Source organism: Nothobranchius furzeri, chromosome 11, assembly GCF_043380555.1.
Source record: "Nothobranchius furzeri strain GRZ-AD chromosome 11, NfurGRZ-RIMD1, whole genome shotgun sequence".
Lineage (NCBI taxonomy): Eukaryota > Metazoa > Chordata > Actinopteri > Cyprinodontiformes > Nothobranchiidae > Nothobranchius > Nothobranchius furzeri.
Genome location: NC_091751.1, coordinates 59,038,047 through 59,062,980, shown reverse-complemented (window position 1 = coordinate 59,062,980; position 24,934 = coordinate 59,038,047). Strand labels below are relative to the sequence as shown.

The 24,934-nt window shown below is 43.0% G+C and overlaps 1 protein-coding gene across 3 annotated transcripts; it reads right to left on the bottom strand.

Annotated features, from left to right (window-relative positions):
- Positions 1-267: 267 nt before the first annotated feature.
- Positions 268-24,934, bottom strand: ca8 (carbonic anhydrase VIII). 3 transcript variants are annotated; one of them, XR_001572828.3, is made up of 9 exons: positions 24,726-24,934; positions 18,677-18,868; positions 18,369-18,493; positions 17,135-17,230; positions 16,177-16,239; positions 16,040-16,088; positions 15,649-15,761; positions 9,569-9,760; positions 268-398 (listed from the first exon to the last, which is right to left on the bottom strand). XR_001572828.3 is itself a non-coding variant. In XM_015957273.3 (9 exons), the coding sequence occupies exons 1-8, from the start codon at positions 24,796-24,798 to the stop codon at positions 9,626-9,628; spliced, it is 846 nt and encodes a 281-aa protein (XP_015812759.1). In that variant the 5' UTR covers positions 24,799-24,934; the 3' UTR covers positions 268-398; positions 9,594-9,625. The 3 variants fall into 3 exon arrangements, 1 of the variants encoding a protein (XP_015812759.1); XR_001572829.3 differs by having other exon boundaries at positions 18,677-18,862; XM_015957273.3 differs by having other exon boundaries at positions 9,594-9,760.

The following is a 24,934-nucleotide window of genomic DNA, read 5'->3' as shown; positions in this document are numbered from 1 at the left end:
TTTGTGCTAAAGAAGGTCCATCTGAGGCATGGAGCGTCAGAGGAATGACCTCAGTAAAGTGTGTGTGTGTGTGTGTGTGTGTGTGTGTGTGTGTGTGTGTGTGTGTGTGTGTGTGTGTGTGTGTGTTCCAAAATGTCTGAAGTTCAAGCTTCTTTCTGTTGTGACAGCAGGTATGGTCAGATAAGCTTCCAAATTCACTCACACACACACACACACACACACACACACACACACACACACACACACACACACACACACACACACACACACACACACACACACAGCCTGCAGTGAGGGTGAGGAATTATCATCTTCATCCACTTTCAATCTACAGCTGAACCACGTCCCTTTCGCCTCTTGTTCTGCTTCCACTCCTCGATCCTCCTTTCTCCTCTCTTCTGTAAAAACAAGAACACCACAGACCAGATGATTTCCAAAATGTTGCTGTTCCATCCTTGATTCCTGATTTAGATTAAAGAGCAATTTTAAGTACCTGAAACATACCTGTTTTTTGTCTTTTTCCTACTCTAATTATTAGGTTGATAATCTGAACCTTCAAGTGATTTTTCCTGGCAATAGGGGGGAGTGCATGCCTAAATCATTGCAAACAAGCAGTATTTTTATGTTCAAGTAAGACATTACCAACAGATGGCCATTAGGGTCAAAAATCCCTAGGAGTGCAACCTCCAGCAAAATAACAATCACATCAGACTCCCTTTCATCACTGGCAACAAGTGAAGAGGTAAATGTGTAAAACAACAATGTTTATGAATGGTGAAAGTTTTGTGACAGTTTGCTTCACAGCAGTAAATGCATTTTGTCCTCACGGGTTCCCGTAGAAGAAAGCATGGCGTCAAATACGGCATCGCCCAGAGATTTAGGACCAGTCTCAGTACTCGCACTGCACCCTGTGGTCTTCAGCAAAGTGCACTTGGAGGAAGTGCACTGTAAGGCTTCAAGTACGTAGTACATAAGTGCGCAAATACTTGCCTAAGACAGGGAGCATTGCTTCATCGACTGCAACGCATGCTGGGATGCTGGTCTCTGTGAAACTTTTTCAAAAACCTTTATTAACAACTTTCAAACAAACAGTTATTTAAAATCAATTTAAATTTATTGCTGTTTTGTCTAAAACATTCAGAGTTCCTAAAATGAACTAATTTCATTAGAAAATACATATTGTCAGAAAAGGAACTTGAGCCATTTCTCCCGCAGCAATGGATTGTGGGTAATTTTGCAGATCAAGGGTGCAAAAGGGGCGTGATAAACTTCCGCACTTGAAAATCGGGACATCCTACGACTCACACTCCTGATCGGGACTATGCAATTGAAGGGCACAAGTGTGGAAGTGTGAGTATTGAGATTGGGCCTTAGACGCGCTCCCATTTATTTTTTAACCCGATTTTTATGGTTATATGTTTCGAAACCATCATTTTTTTTTTCACCAACTGGGCGTCGTTTAATTCATTTTCAACAACATCTTGATGGATATTTCCAGAAATCAATGGTAAAAACTTCACATTGTCTCTTTAAAATGCACCTGGATTAGCAGGATCATTGTATTTGTATGAAATCCTCCACAAAACTAAAAACACTTTAAACAGATTTAAGCAGGATGCTGAAGGGCAGCTCTGCACAGATGACAAGACGAATAAAATATATTTAAATAAAGAAATTCTACTAAAGCACGGCTACATGAGTACATGAGATCATGTGTTTTTCTTGTAAGAAACACATTCAATCACATTTAAATAACTCATATTCTCACTAAGTATTCATTCGAATGAAAAAATTTTCCTTATTAATCTGTTGTGTCCTTGGGCAAGACTTGGTGGTCGGAGGTGGAGCCTCTGTCGGTGAGCTACAGGGCAGCTGTGGCTAGATTGTAGCTCATCCTCAGCAGCAAATGGTTGAAAGACGCATGGCTTTGTAAGGTGCTTTGGGGGGTTGTAGAACCCTAAGAGGGCACTGAACAAATCCATCCCATTTACCATTTAAAGGTGGGGAATGTGTTAATTTTGCACAATAAAGAAAGGACGCAGATTTTAAACAGGTCTGTACATGATTTTGTAACCATTTTGTATAAATAATTTATATTTGTTTTGTGTAAATAACATGTAATTGTTTTTAGTAGAACACCTCTCAACATGTTCAGAAAGCATCTTCAGTTGCTTGTTACATCTCTGGTCTCGTTAAAGCAGAAATAGATGTTATTCTTTAAAAGTTGCAGAACTCTAACAGGAACCATAAGAAAATCTATACTTTCAGTTTGACCAAAGTCAAAAGATTGTTTGAACTGCTGGCCTCTTGGATGAAGAAAATACAAACAACAACAAATGGACTATTAGCTTGTTCTAAAAGTCCCCAGCCTATAGTCCAGGTGGCTTTGAGTCGCTGGGACCACCTCCGTATCTGTTTTCACCCAAAAACAAAAGCCCTCTGTTGTTCCTTCCCTTAAGCTCCTTGTTTTCCAGCCTTCATCACATCACAGTGCCCTTCATCTGCTCCCTTATGATGTTTACCTCAAGTCTCACGTCCTTCTGTTTCTCTCATCTTGCTGCTACTAGAATACAAAATCTCCCCCCGTGATCAGTCATAAAACAGGCCAGTGAGGAACTCCATTCCTCATTGCTGCAAGTCGTTCAGCATTTAACGTCAAGGCTGCAAAAATAGCCACAGTTAGGTCATAGTTTCTGCTTGCACAGTTAAAGGTGCAACATGTAAGACATCCTGTGGTCAAAATGAGTTACTGCAGTCCCTTTCTCGCTGCCATTCCGTGAGTTTCATGGTTGTTGCCAGTTACAGATCAGCACCAGAAGATTCTATATGACAAGCGAAGTCATGCACAGTAAGTTGTTAAGATAAATACAATGTCATATCTGCTGTTAGTACTCGGGTGGTTAACGGTATGAAGAAATTACCACATTTTAAAGTCAATCAAAACTTTTTTTATATAGCCCATTTGATGCAAGGCAATGCAACGTGCTTCACAACAAATCATGACATGAATAAGCTGTAGAGCTTAAACTCTGTAAACACCAATGTAAATGAAAATCACATTTACACAAATTACTCCACATATGTCTATACATCCACTCATACATGCATGCATGCGCACACACACACACACAGACTCTTCAAGACAGTCTAGCATATACAGAACCACACATTGGTTCCACACACACTCCAAAAAGTGTGTAAAGGCTTCTTAATATGTGCACATTGGCACAGTGCAAAAGCAGTTGAGACAAATGATACAAATAACATAAACAAATAAAATAAATAACTTAACTTAAGCTAAATACAATCGGTAAGTGGGCTTTTTAATCATAGTATTCTCTAAAATCGATATATAAAACTAAGGAGTTACTTAATTATAAGACTCTGAATAAAAGGTTTTTAAACTAGCTTTAAAAATATTCTAAATGGGCGCTCCTCTAAGATCTAAAGACCAGCTCAGTGGCCTAGTGGTAGAGTGTCCGCCCTGAGACTGGCAGATCAAGGTTTGATTCCTGGTCGGGTCATACCAAAGACTTTGAAAAAATAGGACCCAATGCCTCCCTGCTTGACAGGTTGAATTGGGGGGGTTAAACCACCAAATGGTTCCCGAGCGCGGCTGTATCTGCAGCTCACTTCTCCCCCAGGGGATGGGTCGAATGCGGAGAACAAATTTTGCACACACATCAGTGTGTGTGTGACAACTGATGGGACTTTAAAGGCAGGATGTTCAAATATATTGGTGCAAACGCGCTGAAAGCTGCTTCACCGGATTTAGAATGTGATATTTTCAGATTACCATGGTCTGTAGACCTGAGTGACCTGATTGGTGCATAGGGGACTAACTATGTACTGTGGGACCAAGCTTTTAAGAGCTTTGCATACTAATAGCCTGATTTTAACAGTAGTTATTTTCTCTACTGATGGCCATTACTGACTTGAGAGCAGGCGTTATATGATCAAATGTATTTGTACCAGTTAGAATTTGAGCAGCAGTGTTTTCAATCAGCTGCAGTGTTTAATCAGCGGGCTTAGAGAGGACGATGAAGAGGCCATTGCAGTAATCCAACCTACTGCGTATGAATGTGTGAACTAGTTTCTCATGGTCAGCTCTTGGAAAGTGTTTAATTGTAGAGATGTTTTGCAGATGGTAGAAAGATACAATTATTATGGTAATATTTCTCCAGCACTGGAGAAAGTGCAGCTGTTTGCCGCTTTGCTAGCTTGTTGTTTTGGTTCTGAATGACTCATTAAAGGAAGTAAAACTCCACAACTGACTCATGATTCACTTCACATTAGGGCTGGGGGTAAACGATTATTTTTAAAACGATTATTCTGACGATTATTTTATCGAATAGTCGACTATTCTAATGACTATTTAGAAAATTAATCTAATGATTATTTTTCTATTGCACAATTAACAAAAACCAGAAAATCTCAAATAAATTCCTCAAAAAAATTGATAAATTCTTACTGTAAGAGAATAAACACTACAGGCCTTCCATTTTGTATAACACTGCTTTTATTGTGTTGGTTGGTTATGTTCTGGTGACGTGTAGAACTTGGGAGTGCAGGCTGCTGCCTGAGAGGTGGTAGAAGATGGAGTGTCTCCATGCTGCTTTGTTTTGGTCACTTATGAGCGTGAGGCGAGTGGTGTTACGACTCTTCCTGGGGAGTTTGGCTCGTGTGCAAAAAGGAAGGGACAATAACGTGGGATTTAAAAGTTAAAATGATGATCAGGTTTATTTACAACTACAAAAAAACATAAATCTTTCCATCCACAGGTTGGGAATAATAAAACTAATTCTACCTGTGGGGAATTAAAACAAAAGTACAAATAAGTAGGGATGTCCCACTGGGCAAAGATTACAGGGTTCTGGACCAAAATAAGCATCTCCAAAGGTCCAAACTCTAAACTGGGCGGTTAAACCAAACTCAAGGTGATATTTTACACTAAACCGAAAACCCACAACACTCTAAATGTAATAAAAGGGAGATCTGCACCACAAAAAAGATGAACTCTAAACCAAAACGTAACAGCTTATCCCAACGCAAGAAGCTGTTAGCGAAGATGCTAACAGTAGCTTTACCAACATTAAGTTCAAGTTACCAAGTTTAAATAAACCAAAAACACCCAGCAGCAAACAGACCAGCACAGAGGAGAGACTGCTACCACCAAAACAGCTCTCCTCATGTCTGAAAGAAGCTCCTTAATGAAGGGAGAAACGCTCCCGGTGATTTTCTACACCTGCGGTAGAGACGAAGCAGCGCATCTGACCCCGGAAGTTGTTGTCCATTGCCGGGAGACGAAGGCGGGCAACACAGGAAAATAATCTAGTAGTGGACGGACATTGTTCCGGTCTTCGGTATTTGGCGGAGACGTTAGTGAAGGCGGAGAAGAGGGTGAACTAGAGGAAAAACAGGCAGATTCCTCCTCTATTTACAAACTCCTGGGGATGCAACAAGTGGGCGCGGTGCGTCGACTTCCGGATCTGACGTCGACAAATTTTTAGAATCGAGCCGTCGACGTCGTCGAGGCTTCGCTACAGCCCTACTTCACATACAGCAGGATCCAAAGGTGTGGGCAGCCCAGTTAGTCTTCATGATTTTCCTTTATAAATTGTTGGTTGTTATGATAAAATGTTCACTGAATATAATTTTCTCATTTCACAAAATATCATATAGGAGACTCAAACAGTGATGTTTGAGAAGTGAAACGAAGTTTATAGGATTTACAGAAAGTGCAATAATAGTTTAAACAAAATCAGGCATTCCATCTTTTAGTTCTTTTTAAAACACAGAAAAGGTTTTATTTACCTGCAACGTTTCGTTTGCGGCTGCAAACATCATCAGGCTGATGCTGATGGTGACGTCACTTCCTTCGTTATCCGCGGGCAGCAGAGGACGTTGTCGCCCTCTGCTGCCCGCTCTCCCCTCTCCGATGATGCAGTCCCATGCGTGATCCAGCGAGTAAACTCCATCGTCTCTGTTCATGGTCCCACATCCACGTCTCCTTATATCTATAGCTTCCTTTATCCATCTTTTGTATTTCTGTTGTTCGGTGTTTATGATCCTTGTGTTGTCCCAGTCCATTATATGGTTTTCTCTTGTGCAGTGATCTGTTACAGCTGACTTCTTTATTGTGCTTTCTGCTTCTTCTTTTGCTGCTCTTGTGTGTTTTCGACTTGCCTCTTTCTCGCACTTCTTTCTATGTTCTATTGTTCGTGTGTTGAGTTGGCGTCCAGTTTCTCCTATGTATGTTTTATTGCAGAGTTTGCATGGGAATGGGATTTTGTAAACAACTCCACACTTAAACCCAGCTGGTATCTTGTCTTTTGGGTGTACTAGTCTGTTTCTAACTGTTTTGTATGGTTTTGTTGGTGTCCAATAAAACATACATAGGAGAAACCGGACGCCAACTCAACACACGAACAATAGAATATAGAAAGGAGTGTGAGAAAGAGGCAAGTCAAAAACACACAAGAGCAGCAAAAGAAGAAGCAGAAAGCACAATAAAGAAGTCAGCCGTAACAGATCACTGCACAAGAGAAAACCATATAATGGACTGGGACAACACACGGATCATAAACACCGAACAACAGAAATACAAAAGATGGATAAAAGAAGCTATAGAGATAAGGAGACGTGGATGTGGGACCATGAAAAGAGACAATGGAGTTTACTCGTTGGATCGCGCATTGGGACTGTCACGTTGAGAGGACTGTTTGGACCCAAAATGCAGTAACCCAGGATGACGCGAGGCAGAAGTTGATATAAAGTAAAAGTCCTTTTATTGTAGGATGAACAAAAATAAATCCAAAAGGCTGGGAGCCAAAATCCTAAATCCAGAAACAGGAGAGCAAAGCTCAAATAGAGCACAAACTGGGGGCGAGACAGGAAGCTCACACAGAGCACCAAAAACAACGCTGACAGACATCAATGTACCGACACAACACAGAGACAAGACAGGGCTTATAAAGACTGGGAGGAGCAATTATGGAAACAGGAAGCAGTTGTGTGGAGTGAGGCTGGAGAGAAGGCAGGTGACAACAATTATCTGAATGAGGAAGAGAACCAGTGGAGGGCAGCTAAACCTAAAACTGAATAACACAAAGCTAAACCTAAAGGCTGAGGGAAGGACTAACACACATATACACTGAGCTGGGGACAAGGAGGCTGGAGCTACAACTGGAGGGGCTGGGGATGACCTGAAGGGCTACAAACAGAAGACACATAAATGAGATGCAGACAAAGGACACATGAGGGCGCTATGAGACACAAAAGTGGAATCTAAAGAGGGATGGAGGACCTCAGGAGACACATGGAGAAAGACGCAGACACAGACCATGACAGGGACTGCATCATCGGAGAGAGGAGAGCAGGCAGGAGAGGGTGACAACGTCCTCTGCTGCCTGCGGATAAACAAAGGAAGTGACGCCACCATCAGCGTCAGCCTGATGATGTTTGCAGCCGCAAACGAAACGTTGCAGGTAAATAAACCTTTTCTGTGTTTTAAAATGAACTGAAAGATGGAATTTGAAACTCAACACAGCAAGAACACACCAAAGATGTTTAAAAATAAATCAGGCATGTTCATAAATTTGGTCACCACATAAAAGAATAATATTATATATGTTATATAATATATTTATTATATATTATATATGTGTGACACACTAATGTGTAGTCCCATTAAAACTGTAATGGTTGAAATGAGGAAAAGTGACACTGCTGCTGTCTTTCTTTTGGTTGTAATTACAACATCAAACCACAGGGTGGCGCCTTGAATAGTGAGGCAGAGTAGCAGGGTTAGAGGTCTCCTTCGGCGGGAGCGAGGCAGAGGATTAACAGCACCTGTCATCCCTGTCTCATCTTTTTCCTGTTTTACATGAACATTTAATCTTGTCAACAGGCCCAACTCCTGGGGCTTGTTACATATATAACAATATATTAGCAGAAATAACAGCCTCTAAAACACTTCCTATAGCTTCCAATGAGAGTCTGGATTCTGGCTGAAGGTATTGTGGACCATTCTTCTTTACAAAGCATCTCTAGTTCATTCAGGTTTGATGCTTCTGAGCATGGACAGCTCTAACTCACACCACAGATTTTCAGTAATATTCAGGTCTGGGGACTGAGATGAACATTCCAGAACATTCTACTTGTTCCTCTGCATGAATGCCTTACTTCTAAATGCTTTTTTATATTTTTACTTTTTTTGTTTTTGTGAAGCGCCTCGTGATTTTTATCTTGAGAGGCGCTATAGAAATGATATTTGCTTCTTCTTCTTCTTCTTAGCAGATTGTTAGAAGTGTTAAGGGTTGTTTTCTTGTTGAAAGATCCAGCCTCGGTGCAGCTTCAGCTTTGTCACTAATTCCTGGACATTGGTCTCCAGAATCAGCTGATATTGAGTGGAATCCATGTGTCCCTCAACTTTAACAAGATTCCTGTCCCTGCACTGGGCACACAGTCCCGCAGCATGATGGAACCACCACCATGTTTTACTGTAGGTAGCAGGTGTTTTTCTTGGAATGCTGTGTTCTTTCTCCTCCATGCATAACGCATAACATTGTTTTGTCCAAATAACTTAGTTTTAGTTTCATCAGTCTATAGCACCTTATTCCAGAATGAAGCTAGCTTGTCCAAATGTGCTTTAGCAAACCTCGAGCAGCTCTGTTTGTGCAGTGGGCAGAGAAAAGGCTTCCTCTGCATCGCTCTCACAAACAGCATCTCCTTGTGTAAAGCGCACAGAATAGTTGAATGATGCACAGTGACTTCATCTGCAGCAAGACAATGTTATAGGTCTTTGGTGCTGATCTGTGGGATGACTCTGACTTCTCACCTATTTTCTCTTCTGTTTATCTGAGAAGTTTCTTGGTCTGCCACTTCGAGCCTTAACTAGAACTGAGCCTGTGGTCTTCCATTTCCTCAGTATGTTCCTAACTGAGGAAACAGCCAGCAGAAATCTCTGACACCTTCCCCTAACCCAGGATGGTGAATAATCTTTGTTTTCAGCTCATGTGAGAGTTGTTGAGACCACCATCTTGCTGCTATGTTTTACATTCAGCATTTACCAAGTGCAGTTGTGGAAACAAATTCAGATTTTTTTTGTCAGTTACAAAAGTTGGATGGTTAAAATCCTCATCTCCTCTGGTTTTGTTCTGCCTTGTCTTCCTGCCGCAGTGCTCCTGAGCTAAATCTGGGATCACTGTAATGTATATAGGGCTGGTCCCAGATTAGTAAGTGAACTGGGTTACTTCTTCCAGGGCCTGCTCTGTTATACTTCAGTATCAGAGGACCTGACAGCCTCTGGGGCTTTGCTTCCATTAGAAATCCGTCCCCAGTGATGAAGTGTGCTGAATGGACCAAAAACACAGAGAACAGCATTTGCCGACACATTCTAGTCAGATTTCTATCAAGTATGCATTTGTTTTACTTAAATAATTGACTTTCAAATAATTAAAGCCTATTTTGAGAAAACAAACACCCCGTCAGCAGTTTTAGCCACATCCATTATCACTGAACTGTTGCAGCAAAGTGGGTTGCAGTGAGCTGAGTAATGGGGACGGACCTATTTTTGTGTTTGCAGTTCTCACAGTTTATTTGTGATGGCAGAGGGATGTAGAAGTCACTGGAAGGCAGCGCGAACCATTCGTTCACTGAGCGGCTGGGTGGGGCGGAAGTTGTCCCCCAGCAATCCATCGTTGCCTTCAGGCAGCTCCGCCCCCTTGATGTGGGACCTCAGCCTCCGAAACTCTTCAATCTGCACACAAACGATAAAATAATTCAGCCACAACAGAAATATTTCATCTCTGCTCTTTGTGTGATTTTTTTATTTTTTATTTTCAGAGCATAAATTGATCAGTTAAAGAGTGGACTTGTTGTCTTTTTCAGTCTGAGCATTGAACAAATTCCCTACAAATTTAAAGCATTGACTTCCCATTCCAAATCTGAATCCAAGCCTTTGCAAGTTGTTGAGGTGATTTTTAGTGCATGTCAGAACAGAATTTTGAACAAAACAAGGTACGACTTCCTGTTGCAGTAAATCGTAGCCACTGCAGATTTTATCACCTCACTGAACACACTTTGGGCCCCAAACCGCTGAAACAAAGACCAGATCTTGCACTGTTGCGCCGCTGGCTGAAAGAGGTCTACTGCACAAAGTGCAAAGGCTGTGAGCATAGCAACTGTTGTGCAACATGCAAACACTGCACACACACACACACACACACACACACACACACACACACACACACACACACACACACACACACACACACACACACACATTCTTCTGGAAGTCAATAATAGGCGGATATTTGAAGTGTGTAATCTAGAAAAGCAGGACCTGCTGATTTAGAAAACCTGATGTCGTTCATTCAGTTGTGAAAGTGGCTGGAGTACGACAACAAAACCACCACCTGCAAAAACTAAATAATCATCAAACTCACCCCTCTGCACATATTCACAGGTTTATAATAAGAAAAGCCTAGTAGATATTCTTGACATTCCCTGAAGAAGAAACAGATATCCATATGTCTGATGAGACTGTCTCATTCGCGATGTTTCGCCCGGGCGTTTTGTCGCTTTACAGTGATATGCACATGCATGGGGTGCCATTTGTAAAGTCAAAGAGTCATAATTTAACAGCAGTATTTTGAGTTATGAAGCCAGTTATCTCCTCCTTGAACCGTCACCTTATCGTGGTGGAGGAGTTTGAGTGCCCTAATGATCCTAGGAGCTATGTTGTCTGGGGCACTTAGTGCCCCTGGTAGGGTATCCCATGACAAATTGGTCTTAGGTGAAGGGTGAGACAAAGAACGGTTCGAAGGATCTTTCATGGCGGTTAAAACGAAGAGTCGGAGTACCCGGCCCGGAGGGTTACCGGGGTCCCACCCTGGAGCCAGGCCTGGGGTTGGGGCCCGTGAGCGAGCGCCTGGTGGCCGGGCTTTCGCCCATGGGGCCCGGCCGGACCCAGCCCGAACTGGATACATGGGCTCGTCCAACTGTGGACCCACCACCCGCAGGAGGAACATGAAGGGTCCGGTGCAATGCGAATCGGGTGGCAGACCAAGGCGGGAGCCTTGGCGGAACAATCCCCGGACAAGAAAACTAGTTTTTGGGACATGGAACGTCACCTCGCTGGCGGGGAAGGAGCCGGAGCTTGTGGCAGAGGTTGAGCGGTACCGGCTAGATATAGTCGGACTCACCTCGACACATTGCATTGGCTCTGGAACCCGAGACCTGGAGAGGGGTTGGACACTCTACTTTGCTGGAGTTGCTCCGGGTGAGAGGCGGAGGGCTGGGGTTGGCTTTTTGTTAGCCCCGAGACTCTCTGCCTGTGTGTTGGGGTTTACCCCGGGGGACAAGAGGGTAGCTTCCTTGCGCCTTCGGGGTGGGGAACGGGTCCTGACTGTTGTTTGTGCTTATGGGCCAAATATCAGTTCAGAGTACCCACCCTTTTTGGAGTCCCTGGGACGAGTGCTAGATAGTGCTCCATCAGGGGACTCCATTGTCCTGTTGGGGGACTTCAATGCTCACGTGGGCAATGACAGCTTGACCTGGAGGGGTGTGATTGGGAGGAACGGCCCACCTAATCTGAACTCGAGCGGTGTTTTGTTATTGGACTTCTGTGCAAGCCGCAGTTTGGCCATAACGAACACCATGTTCGAACATAAGGATGCCCACCGGTACACTTGGTACCAGGGCAGCCTGGGTCACAGGTCGATGATAGATTTTGTAGTCGTATCATCTGACCTGCGGCCGTATGTTTTGGACACCCGAGTGAAGAGAGGGGCGGAGCTGTCAACTGATCACCACCTGGTGGTGAGTTGGATCAGATGGCAAGGGAACATGCCGCGTAGACCTGGCAGACCCAAACGCATAGTGAGGGTCTGCTGGGAACGCCTGGCAGAAGAACCTGTCAAGACGGTCTTCAACTCCCACCTCCGGCAGAGCTTTGACCACGTCCCGAGAGCAGTGGGGGACATTGAGTCCGAGTGGGCCTTGTTCCACTCTGCGATTGTCGAGGCGGCTGTTGCTAGCTGTGGTCGTAAGGTGGCCGGTGCCAGTCGTGGTGGCAACCCCCGTACCCGCTGGTGGACACCAGAGGTTCGGGGAGCCGTCAGGCTGAAGAAGGAGGCCTACAGGGCGTAGCTGGTCTGTGGGTCTCCGGAGGCAGCAGACAGGTACCGGATAGCCAAGCGGGGTGCAGCAGTGGCAGTTGCCGAGGCAAAATCTCGGGCGTGGGAGGAGTTTGGTGAGGCCATGGAGAAAGACTATCGATCGGCTCCAAAGAGGTTCTGGCAAACTGTCCGGCGCCTCAGGAGAGGAAGGCAGCAACTCGCTCACACTGTTTACAGTGGGGATGGGGAGCTGCTGACGTCAACTGAGGCTATAGTCGGACGGTGGAAGGAATACTTTGAGGAGCTCCTCAATCCCACCAATGCGCATTCCGAGGAGGAACCAGAGCTGGGAGGCCTGGGGATGGACTGTCCGATCTCGGGGGCAGAAGTTGCTGAGGTAGTCAAACAACTACACAGCGGCGGAGCCCCGGGGGCGGATGAGGTTCGTCCTGGGTATCTCAAGGCTATGGATGTTGTAGGGCTGTCATGGTTGACACGTCTCTACAACATTGCGTGGTCATCGGGGGCAGTTCCTAGGGAGTGGCAGACCGGGGTGGTGGTCCCCATCTTTAAGAAGGGTGACCTGAGGGTGTGTTCCAACTATAGGGGGATCACACTCCTCAGCCTCCCTGGAAAGGTCTACGCCAAGGTACTGGAGAGGAGGGTCCGATCGCTAGTTGAATCTCAGATAGAGGAGGAGCAATGTGGTTTTCGTCCTGGCTGTGGAACTGTGGACCAGCTCTATACCCTTGCAAGGGTGATGGAGGGGGCATGGGAGTTTGCCCAACCAATCCACATGTGCTTTGTGGATTTGGAGAAGGCTTATGACCGTGTCCCCAGGGGCACCCTGTGGGGGACGCTCCAGGAGTATGGGGTGGGTGGCTTTCTGTTAAGGGCCATTCAGTCCCTTTACCAGAGGAGCGTGAGTTTGGTCCGCATAGCCGGTAGTAAGTCGGACCTGTTCCCAGTGAGGGTTGGACTCCGCCAGGGCTGCCCTTTGTCACCGGTTCTGTTCATCACTTTTATGGACAGAATTTCTAGACGCAGCCGTGGTGTGGAGTGTGTCGAGTTTGGTGGCAGGAGAATCTCGTCTCTGCTTTTTGCGGATGATGTGGTCCTCCTAGCTTCATCCAGCTCTGACCTTCAGCTCTTGCTGGGTAGGTTCGCGGCCGAATGTGAAGCGGCTGGGATGAGGATCAGCACCTCCAAATCTGAGACCATGGTTCTCGACCGGAAAAGGGTGGCTTGCCACCTCCGGGTCGGGGGAGAGGTCCTACCTCAAGTGGAGGAGTTTAAGTATCTCGGGGTCTTGTTCACGAGTGAGGGTAGGAGGGATCGGGAGATCGACAGGCGGATTGGTTCGGCGTCTGCAGTGATGCGGACGCTGAGCCGATCTGTCGTGGGGAAGAGGGAGCTGAGCCAGAAAGCCAGGCTCTCGATTTACCGGTCGATCTACGTCCCAATCCTCACCTATGGTCATGAGCTTTGGGTAATGACCGAAAGAACGAGGTAGCGGATACAAGCGGCCGAAATGAGTTTCCTCCGTAGGGTGGCCGGGCTCAGCCTTAGAGATAGGGTGAGAAGCTCGGGCATTCGGGAGGGACTCGGAGTAGAACCGCTGCTCCTCCGGATCGAAAGGAGCCAGTTGCGGTGGTTTGGGCATCTGGTCAGGATGCCTCCTGGACGCCTCCCCGGGGAGGTGTTTCGGGCATGTCCTGCCGGCAGAAGGCCCCCGGGTCGACCCAGGACACGTTGGAGAGGTTACATCTCCAATCTGGTCCGGGAACGCCTTGGGGTCCTGCCGGAGGAGCTGGTGGACAAGGCCGGGGAGAGGACGGCCTGGAGCTCCCTAATTGGGATGCTGCCCCCGCGACCCGGACCCGGATAAGCGGAGGAAGACGAAGGCGAAGACGAAGAAGCCAGTTATAATAGAAAATAATGGGAGTCCATTTTTCAAAGTCATATTTTCACCGTTGTTATTCATAAATGTGTAAAACTAAATCTTTAGCTAGCAAGCTGAATTATTCATTTAGAGTTAAACATTTATTTTACAAACCGAATATTTAGGTCATACCTAAATATTCAGTTTGTAAAATAAACATTTAATTTGGAACTAAATATTTAGTTTACAAACAAATGATTTAGCTCCAAAATAAATATGTACTTTCCAAAATAAAATTGTTTTGTCACAGCTAAGTATTTGTTTTGAGGCTAAATAAATATTTGATTTGAAACTAAATATTTAGTTTGTACAAGCTACAAATTAAATAGTTAGTTAGTAAATGAAATATTAGTTTTCCAAACTAAATATTTAAGTCTAACCTGACTGGAGACAACAGCAGCTCAAGAGGAAGAGGGCTTAATCCAGTAATCGGAAGGTTGCAGGTTCAATCACGGCTCTGACCAGAGAATGCTGCTGTTGTGTCCTTGGGCAAGACATGTAACCCACCTTGCCTGCTGGTGGTGGTCAGAGGGACCGGTGGGACGGTTAGTGTGTCCCAGGGTAGCTGTGGCTACATCGTAGCTCATCCCCACCAGTGTGTGAATGGGTGAATGACAGACTGTTTTGAAGCACCTTGGGGGGTTGTGGAACCCTAAGAAGGTGCTATACAAATACAGGCCATTAACCAAATATTTACTTTGTAAAATAAATACATCATTCTAAATATTTTTTTACCTTGTCAGCTAAATAATTAGTTGGGAACTTTAACATTTATAAATGTATGAACAGCATGGTGGAAATATGAATTATGATAGGCTAAATAACCCAAAATACCTCTGATAAGTTGACTCTTTGACTTTTAAAATGGCATCCCATTCACATATGTATGGCTTTGCTGCAAACAGGAACTAATTTTACCCCCATCTAGAAGCAACAATTCACCCGATTACTTTCTGTGATGCTTTCTGATTGGGTGTAGTGGAAAATGTGTTGTTTATAAAGTCTGTGATGGAGTTCTTCTATTAAAAAAGCAATGTATTGTTTCACATTTTACAAGATTTTTTTTTGTCCTGAAGCAGGAAGGCCAGATGTTTTAGCCTTTTGAAGGGTCAGCAGGCCAAGATGAAAGATATTACTAAATGTCAGAGGTTTAGCGCCACCATCCGTTGCAGCAACCTGCAGGAGGAGTCACCATTCAAGAAAAGGTTGAGTTAAAGTTTACATCATTTAAGTGACAGATGTATTGATTGGTCATGGGTGTAAAGGCCTCCAGGAGCCTGCGGTGGTGAATGCTAGAAAACTGAGTTCATGCTTTTCTGTGATGATAAAAATCAAAGCTGAGCTTAAAGTCTTCATCATACTGATTGTGTTGGGGAAGCGCTTTATTGGGTTGTAAAACCCTGAGAAGGTGCTACACAAATGCAGGGCATTCACCATTTACAACACAGCCTGTTCAGTCAGGAAGGGGAGCAGAAAATAGGAAAATGTAATTATGTCATTTATTATTAGAATATTTTGGATTTTGAAAGGAAAAAGAGGGTGAGTGTTTGTCTGCAGGCTGCACTAGACGCTTTGATGTGTTACCTGTAGCTGTGAGATGGTGAGAGGATAGCGGTAGAGAATCCAGGTCACCTTTTCACTACAAGGCGGCGTGGTCAGAGATCCTTCGTACACCCAGTAGTCTCTCAGTAGTGGGTCTGATGACACATTTTACAGCAAACGTGACATGCAGTCTTTGGTCAGTCACCAGGTGAGTTACAGGTATTGCAAGACTAGTTAATGGCTAGCTGCATGTTATGCTGCATTTGCACAATGAGCAATAAACTGTGCTGCATGTGCATGAAATAATGAGGATGCTGCAACCTCTGAGTGTAAGAGAGGAGGCTTGTGCAGCATCACTGTTCTGTGATGCTCTATAGGACTCGAAACCAGCTCCACCCTTCATCTTTATAAAAAACGTCAGAGTTGGGCTCACCAGGCAGTAGTGTGTTGGGATTAAAACATGGTATTATCTTGTTCTTCCCCTTAAAGAAAGAATTTAATTTCAAATTAATGTGATAATAAATAAGATGGTTAATTATCTTCCTCTAATGACCACCAGAGGAGTCTTACCTTGTACTGCAGGTCCTGTAGAACTTCAGTGATGGCCTTCAGACCCAGGTGCTCTTTGCCAACCTGACACACACACACACACACACACGTTGGTATAACTTGTGAGGACCCGCCATTGACTTCCATTTATTTTTGTGACTCCATTATGCCTAACCCTAACCTAAACTAAAAGTTAATTCACATCATACCTGTAAAACCAATTATTAGGGTTTTTTTCACTGTGAGGACATGGCAACAGTCCTCACATTTTAAAAATGTCCCCATGTTGAGTTGAAAAGTCAAAAATGTGACCTCACAGGTACATACGTATGCAACAGCCCTGTCAGCAACGATTTCAGCAGAGATGAGCAGAGAAAAAGAAACAGGAAGTAGAACTATAACAGGACGCGTGAGGTTCAAAGTGAGACCGAGACCACAGGCGGTCAGAAATGTTTGTCTTCAAAAGAAAATACAGATAAACTGTCAGTTTTTGGATGTGTCTTCTTCAACATCCAGGTAATCGCAGAGCCAAGATATTTTCTGAGTTATTATTCATCTGACATTAACCACACAGAGTATAATCCCAAAACTATAATTTACACTAATGATGGTGGTCTATTAAATTTTTTCCTTACAAATCTTTAAGACTTTACTGTTAATGCAGGGATGCAACCACTTAGGTGCATACACTGAAGCTTAAAGTAAGTTTTAACATATTTGGCATTCATAATCTTCCTTGCATGATGACTACCATCATAACTATCAAATGATTGTTTTGTACATTCACATTTACTTTTTTAAGTTGAATTACTGACACAAACATACTTTTGTGACATATTCTAGTTTTTTCAGTTTCACTTGTAATTCTAGACACAATTTAGAGTTAAAATTATGAAATGGAGCTCTGATATAGTTGTAGATCTTAATTAAGTAAAAAATAACAAAACTAATCAAAACAACCTGGTCGGGGAAGGTTTACCTGCACAAACAGTGCTATGATGAGGACTCCATTCTTCTTCCCCAGAGCATCCTCTAATGAGTTAAACAAAGTGCTGTTCCAGTGAATCAGATGAAGCTGCACATAAAAAAACAAAAACACAGCCTGAAGAGGTCTAACTCTGTCAACAGGTGCAGAAAATACGAGCAGAAAACAAACCACCAGCTGCTAAATAAGTCATACACCAAACCATACCAATTTATTTGTAAAGCACCATTTAAAATAGCATGGCAGCTAGCAAAAATGCTGTACATAAAAGAGCCAAATGCTTGAACATATCAGCAAAAAGCAGTAAAAACATGACAATCAGGTAAAATACATAAAGACATAGCATAAATATTCAAGGACAAAAATTCCTAACAGAATAAGAGAAAAGGTTAAAGATAACAGCACTATCCAAAGTAAAAAAAAAATAATGCAGTGAGTGATAAAAACATTTGAAATGGGATAAAAACAACAAAAACAGCTACAAGATAGTGCAAGGCGTTAAAAAGTGAACTACTGAATCATAAAAACTGAATTAGGAAAAGTTAAACTGGTGCTGGAGGTTCGCATAAAGTGTCATGGAGGTAAGGCAAAGCTGCAGAAGTGTGTTTTAAGGGCAGACTTGAACCTGCTGACAGAGGGACGCACATGGAGGGGCAGAGTGTTCGGAGGGGCAGAGTGTTCCAGAGTTTATAAAAATATAAAATGTAAGGGGTAAATATTTACCTTGCACACACTTAGAAAAGATGGAAAACAGATTTTATATTCAAGGACGCAACAAGCTACACCTATCTGTAGAAAGACGTGCATCAGTGTGGATGTGTATGCCTGTGTGTGTGTCTGTGTGCATGTGAGTGCATGTGTGTGCATGTGTGTTTGTTTGCATGCGTGCATCTTTGTGTGTGGGTGTATGTGTGTGTGTGTGTGCATGCGTGCATGCTTTGTGTGTGTGTGTGTGTGTGTGTGTGTGTGTGTGTGTGTGTGTGTGCATGCGTGTTTTTGTGTGAGTGTGTGTGCTTGCATGCCTTCATGTGTCTGTGTGCGCACGCATGCGTGTGTGTGCATGTGTGTCTCTGTGTGCATGTGTTTGTATTAATATATATGTCTACAGTGTGTGTGTGTTGTGTGTAATTATATGTGTGTGTGTGTGTGTGTGTGTGTGTGTGTGTGTGTGTGTGTGTGTGTGTGTGTGTGTGTGTGTGTGTGTGTGTGTGTGTGTGTGTGTGTGTACCTCCATGGGGAAAGCCTTGAAGTTGACTGTGTGCTCTGACCCTCTCTGGTTCTCCTTGCCCCAGTGGAATCGAACCTCATGAAGCTCGTACTCATGATCGCTTGGCAGCGGACCCCCGGTGACCACTGACATCAGCACCAGAGGTCACAATCAGTGAGAAACACACACAGGCCATAAGGGTAACAGTGATAGTGAGGTAAACGATCGTTTGCAGTGGGAAAGAATTAATTTTGCTTTTAAAATCAAACATTTAATCAAACAGTTAATGACACCAAAAACTAAATCGTCTTAGGTTAACATCCAGTCACCTGACTTGGACTTGAGAAGGATGCGGACAGTGTGTCCATCGTTGATGACTTCACAGTCTCGACACACCACGTAGTTTGGTGATAACCCAACATCGAGGAGAGAGGGGTCGTACTGAGCCTCTCTGGAGTTCAGGTTGATCGGAGACTGGTACTCGCCATTGGCGGCTGGGAAATGAAGTCCCCACTCTACACCTGTGGGTGAAAGCACAGCAGAAACAAAGGAACTGTGAGGTTTTTCACAGTAAGACATCTCAAAGGATCTTAGATTTGACTTCAGCTATTGTGAAACACTTCACAGACCACAGAGGGTTTCATTTAAGTCATCGGTTTTTGAATAATTTCCAGATTTGATTCAAACTAAATTATACAAACCCCCTGGCTAAACATAAAAAATAAACAAATAATAATTTTACTTGCTCCTTTACTAACAACTGTCATGTGAGGAAATCCCACATGCAAAATGTTATTCATAAAGTCTCTTTGTTTTTCCATTAAACACATATTACATCCTAAGGATGATGCAGGTCTGATCCCTTTCATTCATGGGTTCTCACCCACTGGGCCAAGGTCTGGTCTGTGGGTTGCTTGGTTTTTGAGTCAAACAGAAACATCTTTTTTATACGTACTTTGAGTTGTTTCATTTAGTTTTATTTATTACTTTTATTTTTGTAATTACAAAAAGTGCAAAATTACTATATTTCATTGTACAAGAAGATATTTATTCTTTGTTGCTCTGGACTGTCTCACTTTATTGAGTCCCACTCACTCTAAGTTCCTGGAAATGTTGCCGATGCTGCAGCACTAGGTTGGAGACCTGCGGTTTAACACACATAATCAACTCTCAAATATCATTATGAGCATTATGAGCAACACTTTTCCCATGAATGGGTTTCTCTTCTTTTTTGATGCCTTTTTCATATAAAACACAACTTTTTCTGCCTCCAGACTCCATGCTGCAACAAATAGAGCCAGGAATATTTTTTGAATTTAAAGATGGAATATGGAACATTTTAATTAAAAGCTGTATTTTTAAAAAATAATACCTTGATGGGACATTAGAGGTGTGCAGAATGAATGCACAGTTTCTCCAATAAAAGCTGTACTTAGAAAAATAAATGATCCCAATTTTATTTGGATGGGCATGACCATCGTCATATAAATATTGGACAATGGGTTTCCATAGACTCCAATAACATGTTTTTGAAGAAAAGTGGGAGGTAGCCACCACCGCCATTTTGACCGTGTCACAGGTTCCGTCAAGCTCAGACAATTCCACAAAAGGGAAGAGAGGTAGAGCTGAGGGTGGCGCTGTAAGGCTGGGATCAACTGACGACACCCGGTCGAACTAGCTACAAGCTAACCTGAAGCTAACCCAAAGCTAATGCGGAGGTGGGAGCTAAGCTAACGGAGGTAGCAACCTAGCTACAACCGGAGTTAATTGTGCACAACACCAGAGCTTCTGAGTCAGAGATACGCCGGGCTGACCGCTGGGTAAAACCGGGTGGAACACAGAGGTCTCCGAGAGCTCCACAAGCCGGCAGCCGCACAGCAGACAAGCGCCGCTGCAATCTGAGATGTGCAGAGCTGCCGCTGGGGAGAACCGGATGGAAAGGTTTCCATCCCAGAGCTCCACAAGCCGGCAGCCCGCGCAGCAGACAGAAGCCGCGATCAGACAGAGATGCACCGAGCTGCGGGGAGGGGATAATGGTGGAAAACATCGGTCCCCCGAGAGCTCCACAAGCCGATAGTCGGAACTCAGCTCCACCAACATGTTATATTTCAACCCATTTTCTAAAGTGCAGCATTATGTTAAATGCACTGGGTTTTACCCTATTACATTTAAATTTCATGGTTAAACAGTACATGTTAAAATCTAAGCTCAGCTCGGCAGTGACCTAACATACATCAATATAATTTTACTTACCGAAAAAAATGAAGTGGAGACTCCTTGGACGCTCTATTAGTGCAATTAATGCCACAGCAAGTAATTTTGTCCAGCAATTGCACAAAAAATATCCAAACAAGAATACACAAACACAGAGACTCAAAATCCCGGAGCAGTTTCCAAGCCAGCCCGAGGCTCTACTGAGTCCTTTCCACGGAGCTAGCTCTGTGGTCACGTGGGTCTGATGCTCATTAATTATACAGAAGTTTAGGCATTTAATACACTTAAACAGAAGAGTGAGAAAAAATTCACCCCTCTCAGAGTTGTCATGAGTGTAAACTAGATCATTTAAACAAAAAACATGTTTTGGAACCAGGCTGTAAACATGTTTATTCCTGCTGTGAAATTGGTATTTTTAACATGGGAGTCAATGAGGATTTGCTCGCTTCTGACACCAACCCCCAGCGGATGAGGGTGGAACTGCAATTTTTGTCACTTCCACGTTGGCCTCAATTTTTCACCCGCATTGTGGGGGCTTGGGCATGACACTGGGTTTATGTTTACATCTACTAGCGAATAGGGGGATGCTGTTGTCCACTTGACAAGGCGAAGCTGGAACTGTCTAGCAGCTGATTCTGAGCCCAGAAGATGTTCTAACAGTAAATACTTTTGTAAAATAAACATATTCGTAGAAATATGTCCTTACCCTGTATGATTCATCACTGGAAATGGTGCTGACTGGTCACTTCATATATCAGCAGTGAACCAACACCCCAACAGCTGGAAAATGTGTTCTGTTGTTGCACTACCATCTCTAAGCACTAGATGTCACTATAGAATCCATGTTCCATATTCAACCTTTAATGCATGAGCTTCTCCTGTAAACAGGCTATTTCTCCAATAATGGGGTTTTCTTTGACCAGCAAATGTGTTTAACATTTTTTTCCTCTAAGAGCTGTAAAATGTTCACATTTATTTATGTTTGTCCATAAGATTTCTGCTGAAAAAACAACACTAGGAATGAGTCCTCTCCTGTTGCAGCCATCTTTATTTGCAGAGTGGAGAAGTGAACGGATGAACTGCTATCTGATGCCACCGCAGGTGCAGACAGAGTCCCAGCATGCAAGGATGACTCTGATACATGTTATTTAAAAAGTTGAAACACCTAAATTTACACATGAAACATGCATTTTTACCTTTCTACTGCATGGTTTGGTAATACCCGACATCAAGGAGGGAGGTCGTACTTAAATGTCTTTCTTTCTGTGATTGTGTTGGTGGGACATTCAAGCACATTCAATCAAAACTAAACATATTGTGGTTGCAGAAAGAGGGTCAGGCCCTCTCATCTAGGGCAAATAAAGAAGAAGAGCTACATGCAAGCAGAAGATAATACAGATTGTAGTATCCGATAATGAGCAGCATCTCCTATGGTCTGAGCAATAATGACACTGACAGTTTTCATGTGAATACCACTGCAGAGAGGGGGGGGGGGGGGGGACTTATGAGGTGCGGTTTGTAAAGTCAAAGATTCATAATTTAAAAGCAGTATTTTGGGTTATTTAACCAATTAAAAGAGGAGGGGGAAATGGGAGTCCATTTTTCAAAGTCATATTTTCACCATGTTATTCATACGTTTATAAATGTTAAAGATCCAAACTTAGCTCGCAAGCTAAAAATTTAATTTGGAGTAAAACATTTATATCACAAACTAAATATTTAGGTCCGACCTAAATGTTTAGTTTGGAAAATAAATATGTAAATCTAATTTTTTTTACCTTGCTCGATAAATATTTTGTTGTGAACTTTAACATTCATAGATGTATGAATATTATGGTGAAATTATGACTTTGAAAAAAGTTTACTCCCATTATTTTCTCCTGTGATAGGCTAATAAACCCAAAATGACATTACAGATGACAAACTTGGTGTGTTTTAAAAAGATGAACTAAACATAAAATGCTGAAAACACACATTTCTCCCTCCAAGTTCCTTTGAGTGTGTCTCCCTATAGCGCAGGGACAAACCCTCCACAGTGGTGGACTATTCTCTCCACAGCTAAGCACGGAGATGTAACATTCCCTCTTTCCTCAGCAACTAAAGCCATGACAACAGTTTTCTGAACACGTGAGGGTCTCACTGCAGAACTGAAAAGGCTTTGCAAAGCTCTGTGTGCATGCAAGGCTCTTGCATAGAATCTTCTCAGACAAAAGCAACAGATAATGCAGGATTTGTCTCTTTTTCACACTGTATGCTCATGACACTGTGGTAAACAAATGTATACTTTATTTCACTGGAGCCAATTTCTTATTAGTTAAAAACTGCTAAAGTCTATATGGCCTCATCCCTATGCTGTTAAATAAACCAGGCTGTGAGAAGGCATCCCATAATGCACCTCTCTTTGCATCCCCTTTCTACTCATGTATTTGTGCTATTTAGCTGTTTATCATGATGCTTTTCTTTCCCATCGCAGATTCAACTGTACTTTTTTATTGTTTGAAACCCTTTGCTGTAGAAATTGACATTTATTTAAATAACTAATTTGCAGAAAATCGCGACTGGAAAAATTTTGTACAGCTTTCTACTAAATTTGTATTAAAGGGAATTAAATAGAACTAGAACAGAATAGAGTTGGGTTTATTTTGTTTATTTTTATATCATATAAATCTATAATATCACAAGAGCCCTACGCAGTTATCATTTCTAAAATGTGTCAAAACAGACACATTTTATTAAAAATCTGATTAAATTGCAGTAAAATATGTGAAACTATTTAATCTTATTCATGCACAGAAATGTTCCTGATCAGTCAGCATACTCACAGTAAGAATCACAGAACGGAATCAGTTCATCCTCCGACGCTCAGTAAAAACAGAATGAGGGAAGACAAAGTGAGACAACACAAGAACAACACCCTTTGGTTTTTATAAACCACTAAAGTTCTGGTTACCGTGTTTAAGATGAGAGTGTTTCCCACCTTGTTATGTAAAAATCAGCCGCTAATGTTTTCTCTAGCTCCTGCAGCAGAGCGGGCTACGCCTCGTCACAGCAGCTGTTTAGTGTCACATTTCTTATTTGTTTTAGATAAACTGACTTAACAGATGATTAAAAGGAAACTTTATCTACTGTACACACAAAGACTGTGTCTAGTTCAGTGGATCCCAACCTTTTTTTCATGAGGGCCCCCATTCCTGTGTCCAAGACAAGCCAGGGCCCCCCAACCCCAGCTCCTACCTGCATGCACACAATCAACCTTTCTCAGTGGCCTAGTGGTAGAGTGTCCGCCCTGAGACTGGGAGATCAGGGGTTCGATTCCTGGTCAGGTCATACCAAAGACTTTGAAAAAATGGGACCCAGTGCCTCCCTGCTTGACACTCAGCATTAAGGGGTTGGATTGGGGGGTTAAACCACCAAATAGTTCCCGAGCGCGGCTGTGTCTGCAGCTCACCGCTCCCCCAGGGGATGGGTCAAATGCGGAGAACAAATTTCGCACACACACCTGTGTGTGTGACAACTACTAGGACTTTAACTTTACCTCACCAAAGACAAAATTATAGGTACCCCAGCAATCTTACGGGAACCCCCTTGGGGGTCACGAACCACAGGTTTGGAACCACTGGTCTAGTTCATCAGCCAATAGTAAATAAATAATAGTACAGATTACTCTGAATGCGTGCACGCATGTGTGTGTGTGCTGCATGTTTAGATTGTAATGGCAGTAAGAACCTGTATTATGCTAACTGCAGTACACCATAGGAAATCTTTACCCATGTATTTCAATGTGAAGCTATCAGATTTATAATCAATGTGTGGTCTGTTGATTATACTTTTAATTGTAATTTATAATCCTTGTTTTGCTGTCATATTAAAAAGTCTTTGTTTGGAAAGGATTAAAAGAAAGTAAGGTAAAAATATTTTAAATCTTTTTGGGGCTAAAAGTCTCAAATATTCTGTCCAGAAGGCTTTTTTGGTCAACCTTGAGCAACTTGCAACACATGGGAGTAAAGCCAACATCTCTTTGCACATGTTGTACTGGTAGAAAAAGGTACATTTCACTGATCCAAGTCCAGGTTTTGAAGAATGCAGAAGAACACACACACACACACACACACACACACACACACACACACACACACCATCTTTTTCTCATGGTGACCAGCCTACCTTCCTCGTAGCCCCAGTCCAGCTCATCCTTCCCAGAGATATAATCGGACTCTACGTTGACGTGGTTGGCCATGGTTCTTAGCAGTGAGTAGAAACCAGTCTGCTGTCCCAGTAAACTCCCAGCCTCACTGGTTTTCTCTGTTCACTTGGATGCAAAGTGAAGTATTTGCTGGATAAATTCCCAGTAAAACATCAACTTTTTAAAACTA

Bases quoted from the DNA above. Each gene is read 5' to 3' on its own strand.
- ca8 (XM_015957273.3), bottom strand. From the start codon at position 24,798: ATGGCCAACCACGTCAACGTAGAGTCCGATTATATCTCTGGGAAGGAT. The intron at 18,494-18,676 runs GTGACTGGATGT...TGCTGATGTCAG, and splicing joins CCTTCTCAAGTCCAAGTCAG to TGGTCACCGGGGGTCCGCTG. The intron at 16,240-17,134 runs GTAAACCTTCCC...TGTGTGTGTCAG, and splicing joins TCATAGCACTGTTTGTGCAG to GTTGGCAAAGAGCACCTGGG.